This window comes from Amblyomma mixtum, chromosome 10, assembly GCF_055824585.1.
Source record: "Amblyomma mixtum isolate Tamu chromosome 10, ASM5582458v1, whole genome shotgun sequence".
In the NCBI taxonomy this organism is placed as follows: domain Eukaryota; kingdom Metazoa; phylum Arthropoda; class Arachnida; order Ixodida; family Ixodidae; genus Amblyomma; species Amblyomma mixtum.
In genome coordinates, this window is record NC_143021.1 from 163,651,302 (window position 1) to 163,663,660 (window position 12,359).

General features: G+C 50.3%; 1 protein-coding gene across 1 annotated transcript; it reads right to left on the reverse strand.

Annotated features, from left to right (window-relative positions):
* Positions 1–1,523: 1,523 nt before the first annotated feature.
* Positions 1,524–3,491, reverse strand: LOC149327578 (uncharacterized). Its single transcript, XM_089565032.1, has one exon. The coding sequence runs from the start codon at positions 3,489–3,491 to the stop codon at positions 1,683–1,685; it is 1,809 nt and encodes a 602-aa protein (XP_089421158.1). The 3' UTR covers positions 1,524–1,682.
* Between the last annotated feature and the right edge of the window lie 8,868 nt (positions 3,492–12,359).

Genomic DNA, 12,359 nt, shown 5'->3' on the forward strand with positions numbered 1-12,359 from the left:
ATCGTCGATGATCTCGTTCTTCAGTAAGATCATGGCGTCTTGCGTCCCGAGTTTGTTCCGAAACCCGATGATGGAGTTTGGGTAAAGCTCCGATTCTTCCAGGTAACGCTGCCACCTGTTCATGAGAACGTGCTCGAGGACCTTTCCCACGCACGAAGTGAGTGAGATCGGCCTGAGGTTCTCTATGTTGGGCGGCCTGCCAGGCTTGGGGATGAGGATCGTCTTGGCTGCTTTCCATTGCTTGGGTAGCCTTCCTTCTTGCCAGCACTTGTTGTAGAAGTTCGTGAGCGTTTCGATGGCCGCTTCGTTGAGGTTCTTGAGCGCTCTGTTGGTCACTCGATCGGGACCCGCGGCAGACCTTCCATTGAGTTCCTGCAGGGCAACTCTTACTTCCCAGGTCTGGATGTCGCGATCTAGCGTCTCGTTCTCCTTGCCTTGGTAATCCGGGTGTCTTTCCGTGGGGGTGGTCGGCAGGTACTTGGCGTCCAAGCGCCGCTTGACCTCGTCCTCCCCGTGTTCGCAGATTGCCTTGTGTAGGATCCTGGCCAGGTTGTTGTGTTGGTGGCCCTTGGTCTTGGTTTCGTCGAGGAGGTGCCGCAGCATGTTCCACGTCTTGCCCTTGTGCATCTGTCCGTCGGCTTCGTTGCAGGCCTCGTTCCACTGTTGGGTGCATAGCACCCTGCAGTGGACCTCGATCTGCCTGTTGAGCTCGGCGATCTTCTTCCTTAGACTGCGGTTGGTTCGTCGCTTCTGCCACCTCGCCTTTATGGACTGCTTGGCTTCTATCAGGTGGGCCAGCCGACTGTCCATCTTGTCTATCCGTTCGTCCGTCTCTAGCTCTTTGGTGGCTCCTTCCGTCGTCTCAACGACGTTGGCCGCCCATTGCTCGATGTCCGTAATGTCCTCTTGCACCGCGGGTAGCGCCTTTCGAAAGGCGTCCCAGTCTGTAATGCGATGCTTTCTTATGCCGGTGTTGCCTTGGCCTTCGAGCAGTATGACGACCTCTACGATGTAGTGATCGCTGCCCAGCTCTTGGCCCGTGTTTCTCCATTTCGCTTCTCTTGATCCTCCTTCAGTTTTGATGAAGGTAAGGTCCGGAGTTGTGTCTCTCGTAACAGATGTGCCGATCCTGGTGGGAAAGGCCGGATCCGTGATTAGGTTCAGTCCGACGTCGGTGGCGTCTTGCATCAGCTCTCTCCCCTTGACCGTCGTTCTGTGGTAGCCCCAGTCTTGGCTCGGTGCGTTAAAGTCTCCGCACACTACGAGCGTATTGCTTCCCGCGACTGAAGCTGCCTTGTGGAACAGTGCCTTGAATTTCTGTTGTCCGTGGGACGGGTTGCTGTAGACGTTCACCAGGAAAGTGCCCTCCCTCCTCTTCTTTCCCGTGATTACTTCCACCGTGCAGTGTTCGATGGCGCTTCTGCCGATCATTTCGTGTTCCACGAAGGTGATCCCTCTCCTAACGAAGGTGCAGACCCCTCTGCCCTTGCCCTTGGACGTGTCCCTTTTGCTCGGCGGGCTGTCGTGCGACCGGTAGCCCGGTAGTTTCGGCGTTTCTTCGCTGTGTGTTTCTTGAATCATTATGACGTCTGGTTTCCTCGTTAGTTGCTGCAAGTGTTGCTGCAGCACTGCTCTCTTGCCGGTAAAGCCGTTGCAGTTCCAGTGCCAGACCAAGAGGTCTCTCACTGGGGGTGTGGATGCTGCTGTACTTGCTGTCCCGTCCATGATTGCTGCAGTTTGGCGGTGATCTGTGCTTCCATACATTGTATTTGTGCCTGTATCTGCGTCTGCAGCTGTGCTTGCATTTGCGCCATCATGTTCTGGATCGTACTCTGTATATTCGTTGTCATCTGCTGAACCGTTTGCGCGAGCGCAGTAAGTCGTTCGTTGGTTTCCTTGCTGGTCGCCTCGAGACGGTCGAGTCTGACGTCCTGTTTTTCGATTCTCTCCATTGTCTTGCGTTCCTTGGCGACCTCTATGGCTCTCCTCTTGGGAGCCGGTCCCGCCGTTTTCGTGGCTCTCGGGTCCACCTCGACCTCTAGTTCGTCCTCGGTTATCTCTTCTTGTTCCCTCTCTTGTGCGGGCTTCGGCAGCAGCTGCTGCTGTTGCTGCATCGCAATTAATGTCGTTAGCTTCGCGTTGATTTCCTTGATGGTTGCGTCCTGCTCGGCGATTCTCTGCTTCAGCTTCTCGTTCTCGTCTCTTAGGGCTTTTATTACCATTCTATTCTCTTCTTGGAACTTCTTCGTGGCGTTTTGCGCCGGTGGTTGTCTCTTCTCTGCCATGTTAGCCTTGACTGCTTCGGCCCAGGTGACTCTTTCCCCCGGCTGCGACGGTCTGTAGCGGCTGGCGCTCCTGCCTCCCTTGCTGTTGTCCCTCTTGCGGCTGCTGTCGCGCTGCCTCGAATCCCCACGGAGTCTCTCAGCAGACGGCGCTCGCAGCGGCGGAAAGCTTTTCGGATCCAGTTGTTGCTGCATGGCTTCCATCTTGCGTTCCCATTGCCGTTTTTTGACCACATACGGCATCTTGTACTTGTTTTTGCATTCCCTCTCGCCCGTTGGATGCTGTCCCCCGCAAAGCTTGCACTTGGGCTTGCATTCGCGTTTGTGATCCTCGCTGGGGTTCACGATTCCGCAGCCGAAGCATACTTTGGCATTGGGATTCGGGCATACGTCTCTTCTATGGCCGATCCTGCCGCATTGCCTGCACACGTCAAAGTGCTTGCGGTAAAGCCCGCATCTGACTAATATCGAGCCATACTTTACGTAGTTCGGTACTTTTTGTCCAGCGAAGAGTACTATCACTGTGGTTGTATTGCCGATTCTGTGCGCCTCCACCGCTAGGGGGTTGCATGGGTTCACGATGTTTTCGGTTATCTCTTCCGGGGTGTCTTGTACGGCTATGCCTCGGATGACTCCCTTGACCGTGCCGTCCGGCGCCGTTCGGTAGGCGCTGACTTCGTATGCCTTGTCTCCTACGTTTAGGGTTTTGACCTTAGAGTACAGCGTGGCACGCCTCTCGTCCGGGGTGCTGACCACGATGATGTTTTGCTGCGCGTTCGTGCAGATGGTGTCTGCTTTGGCTTCTTCCTTCGTTATTCGAACCGCCGTCATGACGGCCGACATAATTATTGAAACCTCAGTTCTCGCTACGTTGAGACCTCCTCGTGGTCTCATAATTATCTTGGTGTCTTCCTTCGGCATGTCTATCGGCATCATCGCCGCTTTCGTTACCGAGGCTGCAACTCTCTTAGCAAAACTGGCCCTAGTCTTGGGTCTAGACTGGCGAGTAGTGGCGGCGGACTCACCGTTTTCCTTGCCGGCCATGATCTGCTTGATGCGCTTGCCGGAGGCCGACCAGCCTTCGGCTTCTTCCGGTGTAATGTCCTCTCCGGGAACTTCAATGGACGTACGCCCGCCGAGACTGCCGATGCTCGGCGCTGACGTTATGTTGTCTCCCATCGACGTGGCCACTTCCATGTCGGACGCCATCTTGGTCGTACTCGTCGTCGGGTTAGGCCTAGCGGCCGGGCCCGTCGCCACCGGTGGTCGTACTTGTGGTAGGCCGACGCTAGGCCTAGCACCGCACCAGAGAAAAGTCCTCGTAAATCGGGAGAATCACGTACCGCTTGGTCAAAACTGGTACCGGTCGATGCCCCGCACCTTCGCGCACACTTTGATACCAAATATATCGCGGTAACTGTAAATTAACACTGCGTTAATTGGCATAATAGCAGGGGCCGATGAGAAGCGCGTCCCCTCCCGTCGGCGACCGCAGCGCCATCCAACTTCGCAGTTAAAGAAAAATTAGAGGCCTGCGGTCTAACCCGCGGAGTGAATGGCTGCGCCGATGGCCGAGTAGTCAAATGTAGTGGCAGGCGTAGTTCATCTTTTCGCGCCACAGCAAGTTCAAACCCGGCTCTGTACTTCATCTTTTTTCTTTGGCGGCGCTTGTGAGAACCAGGTTCCTGTTCCGGAATTCTTCCCCTCCTCAGCAATCCACGTGCTGCCGCGGTGGCTCACTAGTTATGGCGCTAGGCTGCTGCCCTGAAAGACGCAGGTTCGACACCGGCCGCCGCGTTCGAATTTTGATGAAGGGGAAATTACGGAGGATTGTGTACTACGCAATGTAAGTGCACGTTAAAGAACCTCAGGTGGTCGAAATTTCCGGAGCCCTTCACTACGGCGTCCTTCATAGCCTCAGTCGCTTTGAGATGTTAAACACCCCCAAACCAAACCAAATAACATTCCACGGTTGGCAGATGGCCAGTGTAGCGCCGGACGGCGGTTGCTGGCTTTTCACTAGAGCGAGGTTTTTATGCTATCACCTAAAAGGGCAGACAAGATGATCGCAGACTGTAGCCATAAATTCGTGTTGTCACAGACACCATTTATTCATTTCATGAGTGCAGTCTACTCCTCCCTCAACAACCAAAACTACTATACGCCTTGTATGTCCGCATGAATAAACAGTTGGTAGTCTTATGTGTCTTATGTGTCCTTTCTTTCTGTCCGTTGTCCGTTTTTTGCACTAACCTCTTCAGAAAATGCACCACCAACTAGCCCGGCAGCTTGCTCTCCTGTACTAACCGAAGTTTTTGCATTGGGAGCTGAAATCTATCTGGGCAAATGGCAGCGTTGTCGTCGGGGCAAACGGGAAGATGGTAACGAGGAAAACGCGAGGAGTTCTTGCATATAGCAAATGGAAGGGAGAATTTCCGGTGACCTCAAGAATTGTTGTGTTATAAGCGTACGTGACATACGGTAGCTCTGCATCCCCGTTGCAATAGTCAGAGGAGATTTAGAGGGACAACATAGTTGTGCGGGTGCAGTTTTTGCGCTTCGTAGGATCATTTATCTGCGGGTGGTACGATGTCTTATGCACAAAGCCGGAGCATTTCTTCCATGGCATCAGCAGCGAATTGCCGTCGACGATAACTTATAATAGCAGAACATTTTGCTGGGCTAGTTGGTTCATTCTGACATTAGTGAAAACAGCGCGAAATAAGAAGCCCGAAGGTGAAACGAGGAAGTGACAGGAAAGAGCGCTGACTGACAACTGAATTTATTGAGCGAAACTCACGCAATATATAGGAAGACAGTGGCAAAGATAGTCAGATGCAGTCAACGTCACATGGTGCAAAGAGCCAAAAAGCGAAAAAAAACAAAACAGGGTGATAAAGCTAAAGTGAACTGAATCTCAAAAGGGATGGTAACAAAATGAAAACTACACTCAATGACTATACACAGTTAATGTCACATGGTGTAAAGAGCCATAGAAGCGATAAAAACATAACAGGGTGAAAAGGCTAAAAGTCACCAGAATCTCAAAGGAATGGTAACAAAAAAATACATGATGACTTAAACATTTAATGTCACAAGGTGTAAAGAGCCATAAAAACCGATGAAACATCCATAGCAGGTAACAAGGGTAAAACCGATAAACACTGGCGAAATGGAATTGTGGAAAGAATAAAAAATGACTGATTGTGACAACGTAAAGGCTAAAAAAATGCACAGACCTTAACAATAAAACGATGCAACAGTGACACTCAACGATTGAAACACGCGTAGTGAACAATAAAAATTTAGCAATGCTGTTCCAAAAAGGCAGGGTCACTCCCGTACCAAGATTTAGACGCGTCACTGACGCATTCCAAGCCCTTTCTATTTATAAAGAAAGCTTCCTTCAACTCCCGGGCTACGCTGTCTCTACTCCTATCAAGAACAACAGTTTCGCGTAATCGAGGCATGCATTTACAATCTTTGCAATGAAGCGCTAGATTAGAGCCAGTGCCTTTTTCAAGTGAGCGCTCATGTTCCCTTAAACGTTCGTTCAGGCACCTTCCGGTTTGTCCAATATAAACTTTGTCGCATGTAAGCGGAATCTGGTAAATCACCCCTTCCCTACACCTGACGAACATGTTGGCATGCTTTACGCCACAGGTTTGCTGTCTTGGCTTTTCGTTGTTTATCCTGTGACACAACGTAGCTAGCTTGCAAGGGGCAGAAAAGACTACGGGAATCTCATATTTATTTGCAACCTTTTTCAAATTATGTGCTACCCGGTAGGAATACGAGATAACGGCTGCCCTCACCCTCCTATTGCTTTCCTGAGTAACGTTTTTCTTCTTGCCTTTAACTTTCTGAAGCAGGGTTTCAGTCACTGCCGAAATCACAGTCTGCGGAAAACCTGCCTGCAGTAACCGTGCGGTCTGCAGTTGGAAGCTCTCTTGCATGCAATGCTCGCATGATTTTGTTAGTGCAGATGCTAATCCTGATGTGGCTATGGCTCGTTTAACTGTTTTTGAGTGAGCTGACTCGTAGGACAACAGCTCCTTTTGACTTCGAGGCTTGTACATCCAACAGAATCTATCTCGTTCCAAGGATAGTTCCAAGTCCAAAAACTGTAACTTGTTGTTTTCTGGAAATTCACAAGTGAATTCCAAACCATGGCTCAGTTCATTAAACGTATCTAGAATTTCATTTACAGTGGCTCTGTAAATGAAATTCATTTCATTTACAGAGCCACTGTAAATGAAATTTTTCAAATTTCATTTACAGTGGTTTTCAGGTATGTCGACGATTTTTTAGTTGTGTTAACCAAGCAAGACGCAGCAGCTTACAGAGCCACTGTAAATGAAATTCTAGATACGTTTAATGAACTGAGCCATGGTTTGGAATTCACTTGTGAATTTCCAGAAAACAACAAGTTACAGTTTTTGGACTTGGAACTATCCTTGGAACGAGATAGATTCTGTTGGATGTACAAGCCTCGAAGTCAAAAGGAGCTGTTGTCCTACGAGTCAGCTCACTCAAAAACAGTTAAACGAGCCATAGCCACATCAGGATTAGCATCTGCACTAACAAAATCATGCGAGCATTGCATGCAAGAGAGCTTCCAACTGCAGACCGCACGGTTACTGCAGGCAGGTTTTCCGCAGACTGTGATTTCGGCAGTGACTGAAACCCTGCTTCAGAAAGTTAAAGGCAAGAAGAAAAACGTTACTCAGGAAAGCAATAGGAGGGTGAGGGCAGCCGTTATCTCGTATTCCTACCGGGTAGCACATAATTTGAAAAAGGTTGCAAATAAATATGAGATTCCCGTAGTCTTTTCTGCCCCTTGCAAGCTAGCTACGTTGTGTCACAGGATAAACAACGAAAAGCCAAGACAGCAAACCTGTGGCGTAAAGCATGCCAACATGTTCGTCAGGTGTAGGGAAGGGGTGATTTACCAGATTCCGCTTACATGCGACAAAGTTTATATTGGACAAACCGGAAGGTGCCTGAACGAACGTTTAAGGGAACATGAGCGCTCACTTGAAAAAGGCACTGGCTCTAATCTAGCGCTTCATTGCAAAGATTGTAAATGCATGCCTCGATTACGCGAAATTGTTGTTCTTGATAGGAGTAGAGACAGCGTAGCCCGGGAGTTGAAGGAAGCTTTCTTTATAAATAGAAAGGGCTTGGAATGCGTCAGTGACGCGTCTAAATCTTGGTACGGGAGTGACCCTGCCTTTTTGGAACAGCATTGCTAAATTTTTATTGTTCACTACGCGTGTTTCAATCGTTGAGTGTCACTGTTGCATCGTTTTATTGTTAAGGTCTGTGCATTTTTTTAGCCTTTACGTTGTCACAATCAGTCATTTTTTATTCTTTCCACAATTCCATTTCGCCAGTGTTTATCGGTTTTACCCTTGTTACCTGCTATGGATGTTTCATCGGTTTTTATGGCTCTTTACACCTTGTGACATTAAATGTTTAAGTCATCATGTATTTTTTTGTTACCATTCCTTTGAGATTCTGGTGACTTTTAGCCTTTTCACCCTGTTATGTTTTTATCGCTTCTATGGCTCTTTACACCATGTGACATTAACTGTGTATAGTCATTGAGTGTAGTTTTCATTTTGTTACCATCCCTTTTGAGATTCAGTTCACTGTTAGCTTTATCACCCTGTTTTGTTTTTTTTCGCTTTTTGGCTCTTTGCACCATGTGACGTTGACTGCATCTGACTATCTTTGCCACTGCCTTCCTATATATTGCGTGAGATTCGCTCAATAAATTCAGTTGTCAGTCAGCGCTCTTTCCTGTCACTTCCTCGTTTCGCCTTCGGGCTTCTTCTTTCGCGCTGTTTTCACTAATGTCAGACTTATAATAGCATTGGGTGCGCCACAGCGAAGAATAACAAAGTGTAGAAGAAAACATCACCAGCCATTGCGGTGGGCGGGAGCTGTGGTTTCCGTGTATCTGGTGAGATATTCTACTCATACAATCATTAGCGGCGTCCCTTTGTGACTTTGGGATGGACCAAGCTGGTCAATTCCAATCTTTTTGAAAAGGGGAAGTGGGTGGTTTGACGGGCTGCAAAAGACCGACCGGCGTGGTCTTGCGGCCAATAAAAACACTTGCGTATTCGGTGTGAGGTATGAGGAGCCTAGATGTCCACATCTGATGTCATCGTACATAGCGTGCAAAGGTTGCGCGCGGAGGTATATCGGGATGGTGAAAAGCAGGGCAACGCCATCGACAGGGTAGTTAATTGTGAACAAAATAGAATCTTCGTTAGTAAATGGCGTTCAGTCTACTCGTCCTTCTGCCTCTTCTATAATGGGATGCAGTGAGAGGTCGCTGCGTTGCTCTCGCCTAAAGGTAGCCATAGTTCTGAACGTCGGCGAGAACGAAGCCTAACACCCTTCGAAACCATCTTCATCTTTGACCATTGTCGGCCATTGGTAGCATGGCAAGCAGTCTGCATCACTGTGACGGCGCCCACTTCTGGACGAGACAGCAAAGCTATGGTCTTGAAGGCGCAATGCCCAGCGCGCCAGGCCGAAGTCCGATGGGCCAGCATAGAGAATGATGGTCTGTGACAATAGTGAAGTGGCGTCCATATAGGTATGGTCGGAACTTGTGCGCAGTGAAGACAACTGCAAGGCACTCCAATTCGGTGACAATGTAGTCGCCTCACATTTTGTTAACTTGCGGCTGGCATAGTCTATAAACGTACTCATACCCACTGTGCAGCTGGAGAAGCACCACCCCAAGACCGACGCCACTCCTCCTCGCGCATAATCCCTTTGACTACAGAAGCGATGTGTTCTGTCTCAGGTACGTCGATGATGGCGACAGCTGCCACATTAAAAAGGCGGCCGAATTTGGGCGCTATTCGGTGCGCTTTGGGCGCCTCAAATGCAAGGCACCGCTTTATGACATCTGCAGGCGGTGTCTCGTGACATACGGAAGTTATAGACGTCTTTAGGAACCCCTTGAGATGATGCCCCATCCCGTCTTCTAGCATCTGCCGGCTCGCAGTGCGAAAAAGTTTCGATATATCCTCGATGTATCGCGTGCATGTTTCACCCAGCAGCTGGCCTGTCTGGGACAGTTAATATTCAGCGCGTTCCTTGTTCGCAAGAGTATCTCCAAAGTACTTCGTGATTTCTTCAACAAACCAGCTCCAGGTGGTGAGACTTTCCTCCCGTTTGCCAAACCATGCCAGAGCCGTGCCAGCAAGGAAGAAAACAAACTATTACAGGTGGGCAGCACAGCTTTAGCGGCTGTATTTGCTGCATACTGTCGGAGCCATTATTCAACGTCCTCTTCTATCTCGCCGTGGAATACACGCGGCTCTCGCTGATGGGGCAAGGACGTCTCTTCCTCAGCTCTCTGCTCCTGGGTCTGCGTCGCATGCGTGGTAGTCATTGAAAGGACCTCTTGAGGCGGTAAAGGTGGCAAACCTGCTACACAGCGGCTGCGAAAGAGTACTGGCGAATCCAGGACATTTTCACCCAGCACCTCCACCAAATATACCGGATGAAATGATTTTAATACAGGTGCGAGCTCAACGAATCAGAGCTGGCCGCAAACGCCTGAGAGCCCAGATTAGACTGCGCGAGCCTCCCTCTTCTTCGAAATCCGCAGTAAGACGTTACGCGGCGTAACAATATGATTTGACTCCAGAGAAAAGTTTTTTGATGAAGCTCGGTAGCTGAAAAAACCTGAGTGAAAGCTCAGCTTTTCAACTTAGAAACCGACCTTTCAAGTCGCCACGTTGCTGAACGTCGGAGGGCGCCATGAGATATGTACATGGACATACATCATTGAGGTTGGTCGAGATGATCAAGTGCACGTTGTCCTGAATGACTACGTCGAACGAGTTTGCATTTGAGTGTGGATGTTGAGTCCCAGATAACTTGCTTCGACATTGCACTAGTCGTAATCTTAAGAGGGGCAATGATGATGATGATGACAAACTTTATTTGGAACAAGGGAGTTTTGGTCACGTCGGTCGTTGGGCCCCCGCACGGTCCCACTGCACTCAAACGTTCATGTCCCGGAGGCTCATGACGCTGGCAGCCCGGCATGTGGCGATGGTTAGCTTGGCCGGGTCCTCAGAACGCAGTAGGGTCTCCCAAGCCTCCCAAGTGGTAAGGTGCTCCAGGCCCCGCGGGGGAGGATCCGCCGGGCAGAGGAAAAGAATATGGTCGAGAGTGGCTTTGGGGTGGTGGCAGAGGGTACAGGAAGGGTTCGTGTGGACTGGGTGATATCGCGAGCGTATATAAGGGGAGGGCAAAGTGCGTCTTTGGAGCCGCCTCCAAAGTGTCTGATGGCAATTGTCGAGGGAGGGATGAGGTAGGGGCTAGAGCCGACGCTCGGCTTTGCAGGCCTGCGTCATTTTTACTGAATTTGTGCGTGCGCTCCCGCGAGAACCCCAGGTCGGAGGCCGCCGGTGCCCGGTTGAGAGAAGCTCGGGCTAAAGCGTTAGCGGCCTCGTTTCCGGGATTCCTGGTGTGGGCAGGCACCCATATCAACTCCACATGGCGGGGCGGGTGCGCGGCGAAGAAAGGGAGGGAGCGGGAGGGGCGGGTGCGCGGCTAAGCTTACGTCTTTCCAGTTATTACAAGCATAGGGCATCTTGCACGTTATAAAGCTCTCTCATCGCTGTTAATGTCATTCGCTTATTTTTGCCCTTCGATATGAGAAAATTTCGGCTGTCTAAAGAGGGGCAACGTTTCTTTAGATAGACCCAAGCACTACGATTTTCTCATATCGAAGGGCAAAAATAAAAGTAAGCAAATGACATTAACAGCGATGAGAGAGCTTTATAACGTGCAAGATGCCCTGTACTTGTGATAACTGGAAAGACGTAAGCATAGCGAGTGGACAACCGTACATCGGCGAGGCGGCGGTACAAGGCGAAATTCCCTGAAGGAATCGTGATCAATGGTTCGAAATGTGAATAGGGCGACTGTACCCTATTAAACCCTAGCGGACTGCAGCGGTACTTGGCGGCCTATTTGAAAGAGGCTCACCGCGGTGCTGTGACGTAGGATGTTGCCGTGCGTGATATTGTAACGTAACGTTACAAAGAAGTCTCCTGCGCCGAGGAACACCGGCAGCCAGTCAGGTCAGCACGAGACGGAGCAGAGTCACTTCGTCTTTCTCCAATGGCCCGTTGCGTTCTTCCTCATCTTCTCAAGGAAGGCATGCGTCATCCCCCTTGTTTGCAGCATCGCCTCGATGCGGCCGACTAGTAGCATACTGGTGGGCTATGGGCTGACAGATAGTGGGCTAGGTTGGTACAGGAGGAGCGCAACACAAAACGGGGCACTATCAGTCTCCAGATCGGTCAGCAGGGCGGCCGTGGTAGGGTTTCATTCGGACGACGTGTACAACGTCAGTGAGCTTGCGTCGTCTGCGGCTTGAGGGGTCTCGGGTGGCAGATTCTACTTCGTAAGAAACGTCACTGATGCGGCGGAGGACACGGTATGGTCCGAAGTACCGGCGCAGTAATTTTTCCGACAGTCCGCGATGGCGAACGGGTGTCCAAATCCATACATAGTCTCCAGGCTCGTAGGAAACAAAGCGCCGTCCCTGGTTGTAGCGATCAGCGTCTAGTTGCTGTTGTAGGTATATACGCTGCCGTGCCAGCTGCCGCGCTTCTTCTGCACGCTGAGCAAAACTAGCGACGTCCATATCAAGTTCACTTTCGCAGTCAGGGTATACGGGCAACATCGTATCCAGGGGAGTGGTCACTCGGCGGCCGAAGACAAGCTCGAAGGGAGTAATCCGCGTCGTCTCTTTAAGTGCCGTATTGTATGCGAACGTGGCGTATGGGAGAATTTGATCCCAGGTCTTATGCTCTATATCCACGTACATGGACAGCATGTCGGACAGAGTTCTGTTTAGCCGTTCAACCAGGCCGTTAGTCTGCGGGTGGTACGCCGTGGCCCGTCTATGGCTAGTGTGTGTAAGATTCAGCACTGCCTTAGTCAGGCGGGCCGTAAAAGCTGCCCCACGGTCGGTAATAATAATAGCCGGGCGCCATGGCGCAATACGATGTCGTGAACAAAGAATGC